The 21,176-nt window shown below is 34.3% G+C and overlaps 1 protein-coding gene across 1 annotated transcript in view; it reads right to left on the reverse strand.

The window, feature by feature from the left end:
- The window catches only part of LOC128985384 (uncharacterized), a 60,388-nt gene extending 39,876 nt beyond the window's left edge, over window positions 1-20,512 (reverse strand). The window contains exon 1 of the mRNA XM_054404833.1: window positions 20,069-20,512. Within this exon, the coding sequence (XP_054260808.1) occupies window positions 20,069-20,419 (351 nt within the window). The 5' untranslated portion in view covers window positions 20,420-20,512. The remainder of the gene's footprint in view (window positions 1-20,068) is intronic.
- Between the last annotated feature and the right edge of the window lie 664 nt (window positions 20,513-21,176).

Genomic DNA, 21,176 nt, shown 5'->3' on the forward strand with positions numbered 1-21,176 from the left:
ATTTTATTTTACAATCTGTTCAGTACTGTGAACAAATAAATGCTAGGATTGTTAGATTTTAAATTCTGAGCTGGTTTTTCATAGGGAGTAATTTTAAAATCTGTCACACCGGAGGACACAAGTAAACCTTACTAATTTTATTTTTGAGCACTACCTCTTTCTCCTACCTAAACACATAGAGGAAGAAGTTTTACACTCTCGATTATTACAATATCCTTTCTGAAGCTTCATTTAGGTTAGGGAGATTTTACGTTAACGTCCACCCTTTCAGTCGTACAAGTCTCATTCGATGTTGTTTCTAGATGAGAGGGATTCTTTCGCAAAGTTTAAGCAATTTGGTGTAGTGAATAGCCTCTTGCATATCAGGATTTTACCCGGGCTCCTAAAGACGATGGATTGCAATAGGCTAAACCCGCTAAAATAGCCAACGTAACACCGAATTCACTTGAAATGTAGAAAATGAGTTGGAAGATAGGTACGTATAAGTTTAAATGATTATTTTTTTTAAATGCTTATCATTTAAATATTTTGAACTTCTACCACTGCAGGTATGTTAAAATTTTTTTATAGTTAATGTGTGTAAAACTTGTTATAAAGCTTACTAAAAAAAGCAAAGCTATTTAAAATTGTTTTGATAAATTTACTTAACTTTTTGTTCGGGTCGTCTAGTTTTCTATGGTTAAAATATTTCCCAATATAATACTCTTAGATATTTACTAGTGTTTAACAATTTTTATAGTTTAACTGTATTTTCAACATACAAAACAAAGATCGTGGTAAACCCCTTTATTGAAAAAGAATACACAGTTGTTTGTTACATCAAAAATCCTTATCATTTCTTAAACCGTTTCAAAAGCATAGAAACAATCAAAAAACGATTGTAACATGTTTCTGTTAACATAAACAATTACTCTTTTCTTCTCACACAGATGTTAAAAGTTAGCAAAAATAAAATAATTTATATTCTAAAGGAAAATAAATTAATAAAACTATATTTATATTAATGTACTGATTGAATGACCTGCATATTTGACGCTAACCAGACTCGAGCCACTTTGGGGCCTGGCCAACCTATAAACCGCCGGACATAACTAAGCCTGGGAAGTTTAAGAGTCCCTGTTCGCACCTTCATCATAGGCTCGTCTGCAGCGAATGTTTGGGCTTCTGAATATTTTATAATCGTAGAGGAGTTAGTTAAAAATAAACAAATAGCTTTATTTTCATTTTTAATTCCAAAGATGAAGTGTTACTAACTTTATCTTTTTCACATCATTCACATCATTTTTTTACATGAGAATAATGGTAAAAAAATGTTACAAAAGACTAGTGGTATCCAGATATTCTGTAGTATTATACAATTTGTATTATTTCTTAACTAAATTTCTACAGATGAATCTACTTAAGATATTTTTTTTATATAAGAGTATTAATGGGATTTTGCGACCCAAAATAATTCTACAGGTGCCGTGTAAGTAGTCTGGTGAGTTTCTTTATCTGAAGATAGCAATAATTGTAGTCGTCGGTTTAAATTTACTTAACCTAAAAATATTGCTTCAAGGAAAAACTATTTTGTTTGACATCTTAATACAAAAACACAAACAAAAAGTAAACAACAAATACTTTCTCCGCTTGCACAATATAAACGGGATTCCAGATTGGGAAAACACCCACTAACACGTTAACGCTAATAGGGCGTTTTTAACCCTATAAATGAGGGATGAATGTGGTATTACATTGAGTAAGGCGCCTTTGTTACTGCCTAAGACTTATTCTTTAACCAGGGCCATTAATTAAAAGCACAAAGATGAAGGACAGTTTGGTCCGATTTTCATGGTTATTACTGATCAATTACTACAAACTCTTATTTATATCACAAATGTAATAGCACAGCAAGGTAAGTGAGCGTTGTACATGATGATGCGGGGACGGTGTTGGACTTTGTCCTAGACACCAGGGATTAGCGCTAGACACCACTTACTCCCCACCTTACTTATAAGTGTTAATAGGAATAAAATATCTGCAGTACTTGCGAGGGGAGTGCACGACATCCAATGATATAAGTCAGTGTCATGACGTCCAAAATATAATTTTTGAGCTGTCTCATGATGTCCAATATAAACTATTCAACTATTGCACGACGTCCAAATCTCATCATGTCTAAAAGTACAGTAACTGTAAGAAACAAAGTCTTTCTACAAGCTTGGCATTGGTTGTCGTAAAACAGCGCACCATATAGCTTTATAACTTTAAGTAACACCACGTCCAAGGCCGCTGCCAAGTTGCACGACGTCGTGAGCTCCTGCATACGGATCAAGGTTAGATTAGGTTAAGTTACGTTAGGATATAGCATGCACTAAAGACGGTAAAACAATACTCACAGTGTGCAGTCACTCTTGCCGTCGTGGGATAGCGCTAAGATATTGGACGTCGTGCAACTGGCAGCGGCTTTGGACGTGGTGCTAATACTACTTTTTTAAGAGTGTGAAGTGCACTGTTTCATGATGACCAATCCCATGACGCCAAAAGCTTGTAGAATAACTATGTTTATTGCAGTGACTGTACTTTTGGACGTCATAAAACTCAAAAATTACATTTTGGACGTCGTGATTTGCATCCCTTTATCCCTACGTCAATTAGACAGCGGCAAATGCACTCGCCGGTGACTTCTCAGTCACTATCGTTTAATGAGAGTGTTTGAAGTGTTTTTGCCGTCACGCCCAGAGTTCTCAGAAGACTGCGGTGAGATTCCTGTCTACTATCACGACTTCCCGTCATCCGAGGAGGTGATGTCACCCTCAGCCGCGATGTGGGAGGTAGCCGTCCAGGTGACACGGTGGAGTCGGTGGCAGTCACGGGAACAATAGTGAAGTGAGAAGTTTCTTTCGGGGAATTTAAAATACTTAGTAAAAAAATTATTCCCATAAACAGCAGTTTGATTTGCACATGCGTTTACTAATTCAGTTACTAATATACTGTACATAATATGTTGTGAGTGGTTTGGTGTACGACTCATTTTATAGTATCTGTTTGATGTTTGGAGTCTAAGATATAGTGCTTGAATACAAACAAATTGAATATATGATTGTTAACATAATACTAATACTAATATTATTTGTTAAGCGCGCAATAAGAATGATATTGAATTGAGTATTATTGGCTTCTTAAGTTTCAACATCATTGTTAGTGGTTCTCAATTGTTGCTTTTAAGCTTACTGTATAAAAACCACGTGAAGGTGATACAGTATGTGAACAGTAACGTTTTGGAATTTAGGTACCTGTCTCACGTAATGGAACTGTCCCAACACTATTTTTAATCTACACGATTAGTACACAAACCTAGTAGTGTAAGAAAAGGCAATAACAATTCTGTTTCGTATACCAGTGATACAAAATTACATGTAGTAATCTTCCCTTAGTCTCAAAACTTGCCCGTTTTGTTCAGCTACAACATAGGGAAACGGCGACGTTCTGTTCATGTAACTCATACATCATTATCTCTGACTACTACATTAGGTTTGGGAATAGTTAAAGTGTTATTAGATTAGGTTAATCATAGATTTTAACCGTGCTCGAGGCTAATACAAGCTTAACACAGTTTATTAAGATTTCATCACTTACGACCCACGCCTGTCCAGCTGTTAGAATACTTGATGGTCCAGAAACTATTCGTCAGTTTATACATGTTAGTGGCTATGAGGACATGGGTATATTTGTTGTACTTAAAATAAATCACAATAATCGTCTGTTTATATGTTTTAAGTATCTGAAACGATTTTTTATCTGATTAAAAATAACCCGATTATCATGACTAAGGGGAAACCACAACTATAATCAATTTATATCGGCTGCATCACTAAGGAGACACAAAGTTCATCAGTTTATAATATTATTCATCACGTAAATAATCTCCGATCACCTGACAGTGACTAAATTGCAGTGTATTTTTTGCTTTCAAAACTTTCCTTCAAAGCAAAATAAAACACCATTTTACCTTTTAAAGATTTTTTTGATAAAAAGTTATTACTCTAGCAGTACATCTTCATATTAAATTAAAAAGATACAAATATTTCTCTGAAAATTTTATTTTAAAAATATTCTTACTTTATAGCATTCGAAATACAGTATATAATTTGTTGATCATAAATACAAAAAAGAGTAGTTTACTCACCATCTACAATACCCACTAAAAGTTGTCTGATCCTAACTGGTTGACTTGTCTGCCTCTTATTGTTTAAAATGTAACTTGAGGTAATCAGATGTTAACGGACAATTTACGTAAATAAACATTTAAACAGTTAGTTAGCAGCACTTGACCTTAAAAAGCACTAAGGAAATAAATCAAACGCTAGGGTGGCAATCCCTAGAGGAAACAATTATCTGTTTGGTTACAGTTCGTCCCACCTCTAGAGCTTTAAAATGACACCTCAATCGTAAAAATCGGAGATGAAAAAGGTATGTTTCTTGGAGAACCAGATATGTTTTGTTATACCACACAACTTCACATAATCTAAACCGTTGCCAATAAAACTGGGTTTGGTCCCTATCAGTTTGAAATATGACTCTACTGCAAGTAAATAAAACAGTGAACTGCACGGGAAAATAGTTTACGTTAAAATAAACAAATCCAGATAAGTCACAGCATCTAGCCACTCCTGCCTCACAGATGGTGTTCCTTGAGATACCCCGTGGTTACCAGGTGACGTCACATAATGGCAGTAATCTCCGCACGCTGTTTACAGCACACGCGTGTTCGACCTCCCTCGCCCACAACGTACATTCCCTCACGTTGCTGCGTAGTGTGTGTCCGTCTGTGTACTGCAGCTTGCCTAGCTTTGCACATGCGCAGTGTGTCTCCGTCTGCGTACTGCAGCTTGCCTAGCTTTGCACATGCGTAGTGCGTCTCCGTCTGCGTACTGCAGCTTGCCTAGCCTTGCACATGCGTAGTGTGTCTCCGTCTGCGTACTGCAGCTTGCCTAGCTTTGCACATGCGTACTGCAGCTTGCCTAGCTTTGCACATGCGTACTGCAGCTTGCCTAGCTTTGCACATGCGTAGTGCACTGCGCAATACAGTCGTCCCAGAGTGCGTTATCACAGCGCAGTCGCATTTCCCTAGTAAACGCGCACGAGTACAGTTTCCATCATGATTAAGATCAGTGTGACTTATCCTTCTAGAGACATTGCTGCAATAAGAGGAGGAAATTAGCTGGGTAGATGATTTGTTTAAGTGCTCATCTGACAGAAGGTTTTCGGTTTGATCCTGAAATAAGCCTAGCTGGTCCAAATAAGGCCACCAAATTTGGACTTTAAATAATTAGCCCTGACTAAAGGAACAGTAAATCTAGTTGGCAAGGATACTTAACTCATTACAAATCTAATTTCATTCCACACTCATATAATTTTATTTTATACGGTATGTAGTAAAGAAAAATCATTAGTTTTAAGATATTCCTATATATTTTTTAATTCTCAATCTTTTTAGTTAGTTACAAAACAGGTTATCGAATATTAATCACCATAATGCTTTGACCGTCAAACGGTCAGAACTAACTAATGTATCACGTTGTGTGCAAATGATTCATAAGAATGATCTAGCTCTAATTATAATCCATACCAATATCTTGATCGACAAGGTGAGCATGCAATGAAAATTACAGCATTAAACCACGTTGGGGTTATATAGGCTTTTGTAGAGGATTTGTAAGTCAGTATGCTCAATAGATATTTAAATAAACTATTTGAAATCAAAATAGTTTTGCTGTCATCAAGTAATAAATTGCTAACGTAATTTGAACGTGTTTCAGGGAATAGGATACTGTATATTTAATGGAACCATTACGTCATTATTAAATTAAGAAATGTCTGTAGCCTCGGACTGGGCTCTGGAACGACTTTGCTTCAGTTCCATCAACTATTTTTTCCTACCTTTTCGTTCTGATTTACAAGAAGTGTATTTCGTAACTAATTTGATTTTTTACAAATGAGTATTAAAGCCCCCCCTCCTTTCTATGATTAATGTACAGTAACATACAGTTCACTAAAAAAAAATCACGGATAAGTAAGCCTGATTGATTGAAAATCTATATTGTTTCTTTGCAACATACTCAATGTAGAAATAGTTTTCTTAGGTGTGCCTTAAACAATAGAGGTAGGAGCAGGGGTTCAGATTCAGAATTTGTAAGGCTGAAATATTTATTTTACCTTTAAAATCTCCAATTTAAATAACTTAAAACCTCATCTAATTTGGGTCCTCTACCAACCCTTATAGGCTATCTAACAATACTGCACGGACATGCATTTAGCATGTAAAAACTTCTTTTAAAATACTAAAATATAATGAAGAGATTTAATAAAAGCGGGTACTCTGAATTTCTCAAAAAAGATTTGTTCATTTGTTTGTTAATAGTAACGAGGGTAGGTATAAAAAGTGTTTACTTTAACGAGAAAAACTTTGAACGAACCATTTTTATAATATTATTTTACTTCCTTCAACAACTTTTCTTCCATAGAAGTTCATCTTTGGATTTATTAGATAAGAGATTATTGTAGTAATGTCCCATTATTAGTAAAAATAAGTTTTCACAATGCTTCTGAATCCAGAATATGATCCCAACCACAGGTGAGAAAGAATATAAACTTTACAGGCTTCGTGCATAAGCCCTGCTCCTAGAAAACTGCGAAAGAAACTCCATACATAGAATCAACACAAAAATATACAGTATAGCAATGAAAACAAGAAACCAACGAAAGCTTTTTACTAATCATTGACGAATATAGTTAATCATGATTGATAATCATTGATGGATTGATGCATAATGTCAGGAATAACACTTATGTCAAATTTGTGCTCTACCCTCTCTTTAGCATTCTATAATGCAAGCGAATTAAACCAGATAGAAAACCAAATCAATAATTTGCTTGATATCGATAGTGTTTAGCTTTAGTTCCTCGAAACGTTTTGGTGTGAACTTTAAACCGGTCAACGCCATTGCGTAAAGAGATGAAATATTAAATCCATTTTACAATTTGACAACTCATTCGTTATTGTGACATACACAGATGCAATGGCAAAACAACTATGCGTTTTTTATTAATTTTTGGTGTTTCGTAGAGGATCCATTAGAGTGTACTTATCTAAAGAGTTCTGCGAGATAAAAGCCTGCCAGACGGCAATCTTGGTGAGAGCTCAGGAGTCTGTAGCCTTTATGGACCATCTGGTGGGTCTGCCATGGAGTTAAAGGATCATCTGTACTCCCATGGAGTATGTGTTTCACTAAATCCTTACTTTCGCAACATGTCTAAACGTAAAGAACCAATTTTTACATATATTTACTTAGTGCAATAAGTGTTTTCTCTGTAACATACATTTTACCAGCTAATTAACCTATTGTTACGATTTAGGTGTCGTTTTACAGCTTATAATCTAGCGGAGGTATGAATGGCAACTTAAAAATTAATTTTCTTTAGGGCTTCGCCCTAATTTCAATTAACTTTAACAGCTGATCCCGTATTTGTTTAACAGTCAGATTGTAAACAAGGGACAAAACCGTCGATAAAAATTTATTAAAAAAATGCATTCCAAATAGGCTATTTTTATTGCTAAATGTAACCTGATTTAGGTAGGCAAATCACTCTTTATGGTATAAAGAGTTTAATTCAATTCTTACTATAGAAAAGGGGATAGATGTTTTATCAACCTTATAATAATGGTATTAAAACTTCAATGAGGACCTTTGCAAAGTAAAATGCATTTAATTAATTGGTTTGCTTGGAACAAGTTTTGAACACTATTAAAATCCGCAATCTGTCAAATGGTCCTGAAAGTGTCCATAAACCATCCATAAAGTAGGTAGTAATAAAAGTACGAAGCATTTTGGAGTAGTTCAGGTTTCCTCAGTTCCTTGTATTTAGGGCAGTGAGCTTCTAAGGTTCAATAACAAAATATGTTGATGGATTATTGATTTTAGAATAGATGAGGGTTACTTGTTACAAACTTCTTGATACAATCCTTTTCCCTCACACCTCGAGTTGTTGTAAAACAGAATTTTGCACGTGGCAAATTATGGTAAGCAATCTAATTATCAAGTTTCTATCAGTCCCGTAGCTTCTTTTGATGTCAGACTAGAATATTATTTAAAAATAAATCAAATTTCTAAATGGAAAAAATATAAAGAAGTCACATCACTACGTTAGTTCCGATTCTGATTTACTGTCAAAATGTTTTGATTGAGCACCTACGTGAACGTACTCGTATATTTGTATACGCACGGGGGGTGAGTACTACGACTATCTGCAGTAGGGTACTATCCTGATAATTAGACCAATTCGTATATACCAAGGAAAAATGTGGTTCGGATTCCACTATAAACTGTAGGTCCCTTAGTCGCCATTAGCTGTATGGGCTATTAATTAACAGCTGTATCTAAGGAATATGTCGGCCTTAGTCACTAACAAGACTACAAGATCGCGCCACTCATCCTACACTCATCTCCATTCATACTTGGCTTAAAATACCTACTTTGTATGGTCGCCATTTCAAAGAAAAGTATAAAAGTATATAAAGTATTGACATTTTTACTTTTCATAATATAACTGGACGTAAAGTAATGCTGATCTACATAGAAATTAATTTTAAAAAGTCCGTAAATAATTATCTGAGCATGGAAATAAAGCATAGCAGTGAACGTCCTATTATATAAAACAATATTATCTTTCATACATTCTACTAGTTAGTTCTACTAGTCACCATGCTGGACGCAGGACAGAATAATTTGGGAGTTTGTAACCCTTTGTAAGAAACCAGTAACACCATTCTAACACTAGAAACAGCACTCTACCATACCACTCAGTTTTTTTGTGTATAATCTTAGGCTTATTTAAATCAGTTATATGGTAAAAAATTACAACTTAATGAAAATAAGACAAAGTCAATATTATTACAGCAAAATTCTAACATCAAGGTTTTTACTGTTGTTGTCATAGTGACCATCGATTTTATATTTTTAAAGCTCTTTATTGAAGCTTTTGTCTTTACGATGGTATTTAAAGAATCAGAAGAGGTTTTATGTTTGCCATGTTCATCATCTACCTTAGCGTAAAATGACAGACCATTATTTCAATAGTATTAGCGTTCGCCAGAAACAAACACAGACGCAGACAAAAATAAACCACCTCTACTAATATACTACACTAGATATCTAAAATATACCTCGCTAATATATGTCTAGCATGCTGTTATCGATACATGGCACAAAGGATAAAGGAGGTATAAAGTACACCAACACCCACATATCTGGTCTAGACATCGCACCAGTACTAATAACATACTGGACAAGTGGTCCCTACAGTGCTGTACAATAGGCCACCTGACCACATGTATCGCATTACCATCTTGCTATTTACTATACTGTTTAGGTCATGAGTTATTTTGTTTGTTTTCGTGTTGTATGAAGGTAGTTCAAAATTTATAAAAATAGTGGTTGTCTTCTGACGATCTCATAATCTACTGCCACAAATATGAGGTTATAAAATATAAATGGTTTCTATAGTTAAATTTGTGTTAGTTAAGTTTACATCAAATAAGCCTCGTACAGGATAGTGAAGAACAAAAAAATGTAACTTACAATACAGAAACAGCAAAAACGTCAATGAAAAAATTATGAAAAATATTATAAAATTATGAAAATTATGAATATCTGTTGAAAGATCACAAAAGAAATTGCAAACAATTAAGAAAGAGGACCTATTATTATGTTGAAAGAGCATACTCAGAAGGTTACAAAAGAAATTGTAAACCATCATAAAGGACCTTGTGCTCAAAGGAGATTATCAATTTAAAGTAGCATTAGAAAATAATTTTCCTACTGGAGGATGTGCCATTTACGTCTTAAAATAGCATACTGTTTCAGATAAGAATTTTTCAAACGGTCTTGCGACCAAATACATTGTATGTTCTAACCTGTAGTTATAATGTCAATAAATTAGAAATAATTTAAGCCTTCACACACGTATTTGGGATTCACAGGCCGTGGAAAAGAAGGGAAGGTTTTACTGGAGGAACAAGATAAGGGAATCTTCTCGGATTAGTTTTAGAGGCAAGACTAAACTCACAGGTTACTTATTTCTTTCAAAGATACATTAAGTAAATGCAGAGAAAATTGTCGTTCAAGATACCTGTCATGTTTCGTTTTCTAAATTATCAACTATTATCAATTAATTGAGATGAGGATGACCCTTGGGTGCGTATTTTAACCCAAATATGAGTGAAAGATGAGTGTGGAATGGTGTGAGATGATCTGTCTAGCTTTGTTAATGCCTAAGATCAGCTGTTTCATTAGCCAGGGTCATTTATTTAAATCTCAATGATCAAAAAGGGCTAGGCCCAGTTTCGAACCTTCAAAAGCTACTGGCTTTTCTCAGGATTGAACCAGTGACCTTTTGAATTTTAGGCGAGCACTTTAAATCACTCAGCTACCCAGCCAGTTTTTTGTGCCCACAAATTATGGTCATCTTCAAACCACCGGGCTACCCTTTCATCACATACGTAATCCCCATTGGTGATTAGCGGTATTAGTACACAATCCCTGTGACCGAAAACCCACAATACAATCCCCGAATCAACCGAATCATAATTCTATTATAAAATCACTTCATCCGTTAAAACAACTCGTTCACGTCAGTGGCTAGACTTGCTTTATCATGTTAAGACTCTCATATTACATTTGATGAATGTTTTGATCGGGTAACCGTGACCTACATTTGCTTGTCAACAGTGTGTCAGGGAGGGGTGAGACATAGGGGTGGCGGGCCCAACAATACACAGCTGATGAGAGGGTAGACAGACAGGGACGTTGGTGAAGTGATTCATGAGTTGTGGTAGTTGTGGGCTAAAACGAGTGTCAGGGTAGTTAGTCTGACTCAGTTGGCGAGGTTCCAGACAGGTATATCCCATAAATCTTATTGCTGATTTCCTTATATTTGTCTGTCCAATCTGGCATGTATTAGGGGATAGTTATCAGGGATTTCCAAAGGTCATACAACCCGCAAACCACCTTCTCTTTTATGACGGGTTTCCTTTTCTTTTTTAATCATCATCTTCTCTTACTACTGTACCATGTATTTATCTAGCCATATCTTAGCTAACTCATTTATTTAATACAGGGTTTCTACATTCAGAAGGTTTACTTGCAATACCTTTGGGACGGATTATCCCAAGAAAACCCTTTTTGCATTTAAGTTCCCAGATATTTAATTTCCAAAGCTTTAAGTTGACTGATTACCTGTATGTTTCTACGTATAGTAAAATAATAGGAAAATATTTTGTTAAAACAGCTTTTTTATGCTGCACTACACCATAAAAGACTCCTTACACAAACGACAAATGTGAAAAATTATTTCTTGTAACTTTCAACTATATATTACATTCAATTACTCCATGATACTCAGCATGTTTTCAAGGCTGACTTATCACAGTTTCATTGTGCGAAGCAGAACTTCATTAAATACAACGTTGTGGTAACAGTCTAAATTTGTACTTTTCCCCAGCGAACACTAAAAAAACAAATGTTTTTCTGCTTTCGCTGCTTGGACATACTACCTGGTGGCAATTACAGGCACAATGCACAACTCACTTATATTTACATCGTTTGTGTATTGTGTATTTACATCAGGTGTACCTCCATCTATTTTACACTCAACTTACATTGATACTCAGCTCAAAATACGTACCTGGGAGGCCTTTATATTGCTAAACAATTCTTCGGCCTATAATCATTCACTTTGTCATCATGAAAAACCCAAGTTTATGTAAAATAAATTATATATTGAACCTTCAAAGGCACTGATCTGCTAAGCTATCCATTGGAGGTAATGGTATGTACCCTACAACCACTGTTTACGACCAAAGACCGCCAGAGACAGGTGGTCGGCGTGGGTCGCTGGAGATGCAGACGACACATCAGCTGTGACTGACATTCCGTGCAAGCTCACGTGGATTCCCTCATGATTGTTTAGCGCAAGAAGAATGTAAAAGTGTAATCAGCTAAACTTTGCTTCCTTTTTATTTACCGCAGAAACTCTTGGATTGTTTTTGCACAAGATCCTGAGGTGTTTTGGGATATATTTTAACTTTGTGTCAAATTACCTGGTCCTCAATCGAGTTGACTAATTTTAAATTGAATTAATAATTACGAAACATTACTTTGTCGACAGCTTAAAATACCTAAATTTGTATGGTCACCATTTTAGATTAAAGTATAAAGTAAAGTATATTTTCAGAGCGACAAGTAGTATATTTTCCATTTGTCGGACAACTGCTAGGCACCCGTGGTATCCGTAATGTTAACCATCCTTGTTATATGTAACTATTTTTGAATAAGTTATTGAAACTACACTTAATTTGAGCGCAATAACATTTAAAATACCCCCGCCGCAGCAAACCTGCCGTCTAAGCGAATTTCCATTTGGCCGAATTGATTTTCAATTGATCTATTTAAATAACATTAGGTTTAACGAGTACCTAGGTTTGCTGCTACAAGGAAACAAATAAAGTAGTGTGTTTTTAGTAAAATATTGATAGCTTACTATAAAATAAATAAATTTGCCAAGTTTGATCAAAATATATCCATAAACAAGCAAACTACAACATTTTACAATATTCTCCATAAGAATAACATGGGAATTTTAAATTTACCATTTTTTTAGTTTTCTCTGTAACCATTAACCGTACTAAAACACTTTGATATACTGAATTGTTTGTTTTTTTAAGCTCTTTAAGAAGGTTTAGAGAAAAATTGGGAAATTTTGTGTTTTGAGGGTAAGAAGTGAGAAAAACCAATTTTTACCCCATAAAACCCCCCATAAAACCCTGTTCCCATGGTCCGATCATGCTGGATCGCGAACTCATTCAAGTTTATCCCGCCTTACACCTTCAAACCAAATTTCATCAAAATCGGATAAAAATTACTCAAGTTATCGTGTTCACGGACACATATATATATAAATCTATATATATATATATAAATCTATATATATATATATATATCTATATATATATATATATATAAAAATTTGAACGAATGGTGTTTTTGGCCTCTGGGGACATTAAAATGAAAAAGTAAATCGGTCCCGGGCCTAAGTCTTACCATGAGACCTACGGTAATAGCTACTTCCCTATAGGGAAATTCGCTAAAAGTAAGTAGTCGACTAAAAGGCGAACGGGTTTTCAGGGATATTGAAATCACGCTCTTCAAACTAAACAGGAGTGGTTGATTTATTAATGTTTAAAGAGCACATCGTTTCATATTTAAAGCATATTTTGAATTTTAAAGCCATGTGTAACTACATGAATCAGGAATGAATTGGTTGACGTGTGTAGCATTGCATCAGCTGAAGTTGGAACAAAATTACCAATCAGGTTCTTTGATTGAAACGATGACTTTATAGTAATAATTTAGAAGTAGGTTAGGACAGTAACGTTCGTTAACATAATTTCAATGAGATTCATCATTTAACTCGTAGTCAAGAAATATAATTTTTCATGCGCCATCACGGAATAAAATTTTCCTAGATGTATAACTAATTATTAAAACCCGCTAAAGCTGAGTTCCTTGTGAAATTCGTTTACCAGTGACAATAACCGAAATAAAGCCCAATCTGCATTAATTGGCCCATTTCTACACGTGAACCTCTTAGAGGTCATTAATGGGTCAACAAAGACTCGTCAACAACGATATTAAACAGGCCATTATACCCCACTCCCTAGTTGCATAATGATAATGGCGGAAGATTAGGAAACGTTTTGAATTGCATTTTTGGGGACCACCCAGTCTAGACGGGTGGGGTTAGGAGGGAATCAGACCTAAAGGGTGGGACCTGTCAGAGAACCTTGATGGGTTGGGTTAATTTGAAATTCTGAGGGTGGAAGGGTTAGTTTAATAGGAATACCTCATATTTAGAGGCGAAATACATTAATTTTAACATTTGTCCAGTTTTAATAAGGATTCCAAGGTCAATGTCTTCGTAAAATGGCCACACCTTTAAATTGGCAAAAATACTGTCCTAATTTTCAGAGGCAGTAAATTTAGCTTTTCACTAGGTGAATTGTAGTTTTCCGAATATTTCGATAAAAAAATTTATTGATATGCATATAAAATGGAAGAAATTAAGGTTTCATGAAAAACAAATAGCTATAAAAGTTGTAAGTGTATAATGATCAAATGGGATACATTTGAAAAATGTTTGCAGTCTGAAGGTACATTTTCTCTAAAATATAGGTTATCATTGTATAATGAAAATAAGATATAATAAATGAAAACATACGATAATTATAGGATAACGAAACAACCAGACAAGACAATCAGTCCAATTATAAGATAAAAACAATTAGAAAGGAGATTTTTCAGGAAATTGTAAACCAAATGAATTTTAGTATGACAAAACAAATCTTTTTCTTCCTACTTAATTGCACTCCTAATTTTAAATGAGTAAAAAACAAGTTTTTAAATAAATACATAATATTATTTTCACATTACAATCTCTTACGTTGTTACCTACACTTTAATAGAAAACTTTTAAAGTAAGAATGATTTAAACTAACCATTATTTCAAGTCAAAACATTGTACTGTGTAATCAATCTAGAGATTTAACAAGATTTATAACGTAACAACAACGCAGACAAGAATTTCTCAGTTCATTTATCTTGATGAGTTATACTGCCTTGTTAAGTGGGCATAGTTTCAGACATGGCTACTGAAAAGGAACTGGAAATAGACACTGTATTCAACGCACTGTGAGAAATCAAAGTATTATATTACAAAGAAATTATAGCACCATAAGTATTGTAACACAAGATTCCTTGGCATACAATTGCAAATTAACAAAAAAAATGCATAAAAATTTAAATATCTCAAACAAGAAATTGTTTTAATTTGATTTATTATTAAAAAATATATAGTAAACATAAAAGTGACAGTAATAATGTCTTATCTACTGCAAATAAATTAGGTTGCATATGTAAAGAACATTTTTTCTCATCCTCTTCCCGTTGCAAAGCACGGGTACAGCAGCTATTTATAACTAAAAATAATCTGTAATTGTTCTTTCAAGTCATATTTAAGGCAATATAAGTTTTAGAGGTAAAAATTAGATAAACGAAAAAGACTACTAATATGGAGTTTGTGACGATCATTGCAGTAGGAATGTAATATTGCATGTACCCCTAATATTGTTTTGGTTTGAAATAACTTTGCAAGGGAAATACGCAAAACATCTCGTTTACCGTTTACCATCGAAATACTGTCAAGGATAACACTAGTAGTTGAATTAATCTATACTACAACGAGCCAGTGAATCATGTGTAGTCTGTGAATGTAATTTGAAAATGCTAGTTCAAAAAAGACGTAGATTAATAAGGTTAGTGTTAGAGAAATTAGGCTAAGACTTGAAGTGGTGTGAGAAACAAGTGTCAAAATCAACGCCCCAGCTTCCCTGCTGACAGACGAACCCCAAATTGTGGTCTCTGAGACTGTCTAATAAATGACTGACCTCTGCGCCCCATGAGAATGAAGATATGTTACTGAATTACTCAAGATATGCCTGTAGGTGTTCCAAACAGTTGCTAGTTTTTTTACGGACTCTCATTGGTAGTCTATGAGTTCGTTTGAATCGAATTTGAGCGCAAAGTTGTTTCTTTAAATAATCACATCCATGCAAAAAGTTAAAGCTCTTTTGGATATTGAGCACCCAGAGCAGTAAATAGCTAAGGTAAACCGTTCATAGACATAGTTAATACTGCACTCTTTCTTATTTGGAAGATTCGAAGTTAATTGATTGAGTTTCGTCTTGAGTCATCAAAACTTGACGTATTTGATTGTTTTACAAATACATAATACGTTTTATACAATCACTCGTTAGTTTGATTGCAATACGTTTGCAATACGTAATAAATAAGTTTGCAATACGTAAGCTGCAACAAAGCCTTCTATATGCAAGCTGGGACAGGTTAGGTTATGATAGAAATTTGACACCCATATCAAAAAATATATAGTATATTTGTAAAAAGTGGAAATAAAATTCGTATCCTTGTCTAGCCTGTCCCAACTAATAACTCGAGATGAAGAAAGGACAAGGAGCAGCTAGACGCTACTCAAAGTATATAAAAACCCACTGAGTTGTTCTTTTTTTTGTGCAAAATACTAATGCGAAGACGGCTGCGTTTAATGTGAATTTCAAATGCTTTTTTATCATCCAATAAAGGTCAAATGTCTTGATTTTGCTCAAAAAGCTTGATGTACTTATTCTTATCTTGTCGCCGGTTCGATCCTGAGAAAAGTCATTAACTTTTTGACAGTTCGAAGCTAGACTCAGCTGTTCCTGGTTATTAGGCTTAAATAAATGATCATGTCTAATGAAACAACTGATCTTAGTCGGTTACAAAGCTACAGATCATCTCACACCATTCTACACTCATCTTCACCTCAAAACACCCTGATTTCGTTGTCTAATATTATCTTACCATCACCAAGCTACACAGGGACGAAAGTAAAAGTGGTGAGCTCATGAGATAGTCTCTTTACCAGGTAACCGGGACACAGCCTTATCTCAGTGATAGCAACAGGTTATCCCTTCTGACGTGGTTTACAACCCGTCTACCAGATGATAAGGTGTGACTTGTAAAGTTGAAAGGATTTAGCAAAACATTATGTAGGCTTGAATACGAAAATAGTACAAAACGTGAACAATTCTTGATATTTCTAAATATACCGTTACACTTTATAACACGTGGAATATGTTCGTAAAAAACGTTCTTTTGGTCAAACCGAGGCTGTTCATGATTATATGTTTTTGTCTGTAAATAATTAATGTAATCATTCCAAGTCCTTCCGAATAATAATGATTTCAATATGGAAACAATTTTAAGTAAAGTGTAATTATTTTCTACGAGCTATGAAGTACTTAGTTAACTGTTTCAACAAACTTTAATTTTTTAAATTACGAGTAACTTTGGTGAGTCAGTATGCAGGAATGTTGGAGGCGTTTGCGTTGTCTGGCGCTATCAGACAAGGAGAATGTCGGTGATTAGACTAAATAAACACTCGTCTGCCAGACACCACCGCCCTACAGCACGTGTCTACCTATACAGAACATGTGGATAGCTGGGTAGTTCAGTAGTTAGACTCATCTATATGGACCAGCTGTAGCCAATTATTTATTAAAAAAGAATGTAGTTGTGTGAGCCAATCACAGAATGTGCTAGTGTCTAAAATTATATTTCTATTTTTTGTTGCTGACCAGGTTGATGGGTCATAACAGTTGCTATATCTCATCATAAGTCATTCCCTAAGTTTGGCTTGGTTAAAACGATTGTGTATTCGGCAGAATTTAGTAATGTAGATCAGCGCAATCTGGTGGCTAACATAAACTATGACAATTTTCATAAAAAAGCTGGATACAAATTTAACATGAGGATGGAATGTCTAGTAGTAGGCCTACGTCAGAGGGTCATTTCAAGATGAGGAGTGCCAATTGAAATTTACTCTATGCAAATTAAAGTGATGATAGCTTTTAGCTAAATTGATGTTAAGTTTCTGCCAACTATAATATAACTAATATATAACTTAAGCTAAACTGCTCTAATTTAAAACCTAACCTAGCACAACCTAACTTGTATATCACAAATTTCAATACAGACAGAAAATGATCGGTACCTCTGGCTATGAGTAATTTTTTCTGCATTGAATAGCCTCTAGACTAAAAGTTATACAAAATTATTAAATAGCTTCTTGATCAGCATCGTACGTGCTAAATTACCTGAAAATAAAAAAAAATTGTTAACACTCGTTATAATATATTTACTCTTATCTGTTTATTCACAAGATGAAATTACTGAAAATGTAAATGTAAATACATATGAAAGATGGTAAGTGGTACCATCCAATTACCATATTTTATATGTATCTACCGTCTTGTGAGTACACAGTATAAGTGTAAAAATATTACTATACGTGTTATTTGACGTATTTTTTTATTTTCAGACAACATTATTACCATTAAAAGAAGTAAAATTTACGTGTTACAAACATAGAAGGAATAAAATGTCTTTGGAGATTAAACAAAAAAAAACTTAATTTCATTGGGCTTTTTGGGTATAACAACAAAATAACTATGTACCAGTCAACTTTTACGTTTACTAACTTTTATGAGATTACTAATAATAAAGTAATTTTGTAATTTTGTCTTAATTCTGATATTTCGCAACAATCATGACTCAACCTCAATTAATTGACATGATTCACACGAGTATCATCACATGGTGCTCATCTGTTCAACGAAACAGATATGATAAAGATAATATCACCGCAACGGTTATTTTAGGAACGGTTTGTTTGGTGTAACAGTTGCACATTGATCGCAATTAATCAACCGCTGACGTCTGTTCCTTTCTGGCGATGTTCCAAGTGAGTCACTGTTATCAGCGGTCAGATAGATAATAGTTGGGCAATGCTAATTGTTACTTTGGATGAGGCTGTAGTTTACAATTTAAGCATTCTTACAAAACTAGTAAAACTGCAAAGACTATAATTGAAGTTGACGATTACTTATCACTAGATTAATAACTATTTATTATAAAATGAATGTTTAAGGGGTGATCTTGTTAGCTCAAACGTGTTGGATAATAAAAATAAAAAAATAGTGGACTTAATTTGTATTATTGCGTTACCGTATTAATTTGCAACATTTTAAATTATTATTCTGAAAGTCGTTGATTTAACAAAAACCGAGATCTATTCTGGAAAAATGAAACAACGTTGTTCTAAGTTGGAAATAAGTATTTCCCTCATGTTCTTATTTATTATGTTAAGTTAAATAATATCTTTTAGTATGGGTCCAACGTTGTATTTATCAAGCTTATATTCACTTATAAAATATATCATGTTATGCGACAACGTATATTCATGTATTTTAAGGGATTGCTGAAAACAATGAAAGTTTTAACGATATGCTAGATAACCTTTGTAAAAACAAAAGCTTAAGAAAATCTGTATAATTTTCGATAGTAAACATGATTTATGACTAATCCTTTTAATAAATAAACTTAATCATAAAAAATCAGATTTTTTATCATTAGTAACGACAGAAATACAACACTATTCCCACGGCTGTCACCTTTTAAAAGTTATCATTTTAATACTTAACCCAGGTAATGTTTACACTGCGCCTACACTATGGGAAGTTTCCATAGTGTAACATATAGTTTACTAATAAAACGCCTTAAAAGAATGTGTTTAACTAATGAAAAGGGGAAAAAACTTTCTAATCATTCAGTTATGATTCTCAATGGTTGGGTGTGATTACAGTTTTTGTGAATATAAAAATGTATTTAAATTGTATTTTTCAACTATAAAATAAATTTCATCGATCACAAGTAAGCTCAGTGGGTCTAATTTATAAGATGGTTGTGTAATTCGAAAATGTTTATAAACATTACTTGTTTGTGGGGAAAATAATTAAATTATATTTACAAAAACATTGATTTTTTACTTTACTAAGGCAATTTTGTATATTGAAAAAAACGATGCTTGGTGTAAAGATACAAATACGCTTCTTTTAAAATTGCATTAAGGAAATTAATATTTTTGGCAGCATGTAATTTAGATATTGAGTTATCCTAGGTTCAACAGTTAACTATCATAGCATCTCAACACATATATAGGGGTAATATTATTATTTGCAAAGCTTAGGATCTTACAACGGGTCACTTATATAAATCTGTATGCGTCTCAATCGATAAGAATATCATATCCAATTGTGACCCAAGAAGTATAACATCAACCCTAACTCTTCCAACTCCGCATATCGGATCCCAACACCCTTCCCTAGTTGGTTGTAAAACCCTTGTATTGGTCAGTCTATGACACTATAAATATTGTTTTCAAGCAAGCTTAGGACATTACAGACGTTTCATCGTAGTGAACCTTTAACTTATCAATGTATTATTCAATAAATAGGAAGAGTTCAAATTTCACCCATTGCACATCAAATTAAATTACTCAATCTTATCATCTTACTCACCCAACTCCTGTAAGAATCAGCCTGTTCCTTCTGGTCCTCAAATCCTTCCTCCTCACTCTGTTCCTCCTCCTCAGCATCCTCCCTATCCTCTCGTTGCTTCTCCTTCTCACTGATGATCTTATCCCACCGGTCCATGTCCAGGGGGGACACTGAGCTGAAGGGGAAGTCATCATCCCACAAAGAGTTCTCCGGTTCTTCCGTAGAAGATGATAAGGGTGGTTGAGTTGTAATGCTGTCCAGCCTGTTCATCAACCTATCCAAGTTGTATTCTGAATGGGAGTGTCTGTGACGATGGACTTGGTCGTAGCCGTCCACTAGGATGAGTAAGGAGAGAAACAGTAAAGGTTTCATTGTTGGAAAAATCACTAAAAATCGGAACACAGATATCACTTCGACACTTCACTTTTCGTATCCCGAACTCGCGAAGTACGAAGCTCCTCGCGGCACGGTCCAAAACACACTGAGCTCGAGCTCAGAGATGCATCTGAGCTCTCGCCCCCCGTTGGCACGTGCCCCCCCTCCAATCATCTGGTCCACTAGGGTCACCCGGAGGAATCATCAATGAGTAAGAGTGGTTTGACAAATCGTTATTTGTTCCGATCGTTTTGATGGAAATATGAAGAGTTTTTATAAAACTTTAAGAATAGTTTGAAAAATACTGGAAAATTTTGAATGTGAATTCATTTGATCGACCTAATTGCCGTATACATAATAGTAAATCACAATATTTACAGTTGACTAACAATATGCACTCAAAAGATTGAAATAATTGACATTGAAAAATAGCATAACATTAAAAGTGACTTGTTAGAAAATGCACATAAATAGCACCAAAACTTACCATACACATGGAGTTAATCATGGTTTTCCTAGCAGTAGGATGTGTAACACAAGGACAATAGTAGTAATAGTAAAAACGGCACCGTTTTAATCTATATTATTTTGTTAATAGTATCTTTTGATTTCACCATCAGTGTAGTGGATTAAAGTATTATGTAAAGCAATGAATTTTGTTTATTCTTAGTTTTAAATATCTCAATATGTTTAACTGCTACAATTTAAATTTAATGTACAAAATCAGGATAACATTGAAGAAATTTAATAATTG

Source organism: Macrosteles quadrilineatus, unplaced genomic scaffold, assembly GCF_028750875.1.
Source record: "Macrosteles quadrilineatus isolate MER2022 unplaced genomic scaffold, UCM_ALF_1.0 Scaffold_2__2_contigs__length_208266976, whole genome shotgun sequence".
NCBI lineage: Eukaryota > Metazoa > Arthropoda > Insecta > Hemiptera > Cicadellidae > Macrosteles > Macrosteles quadrilineatus.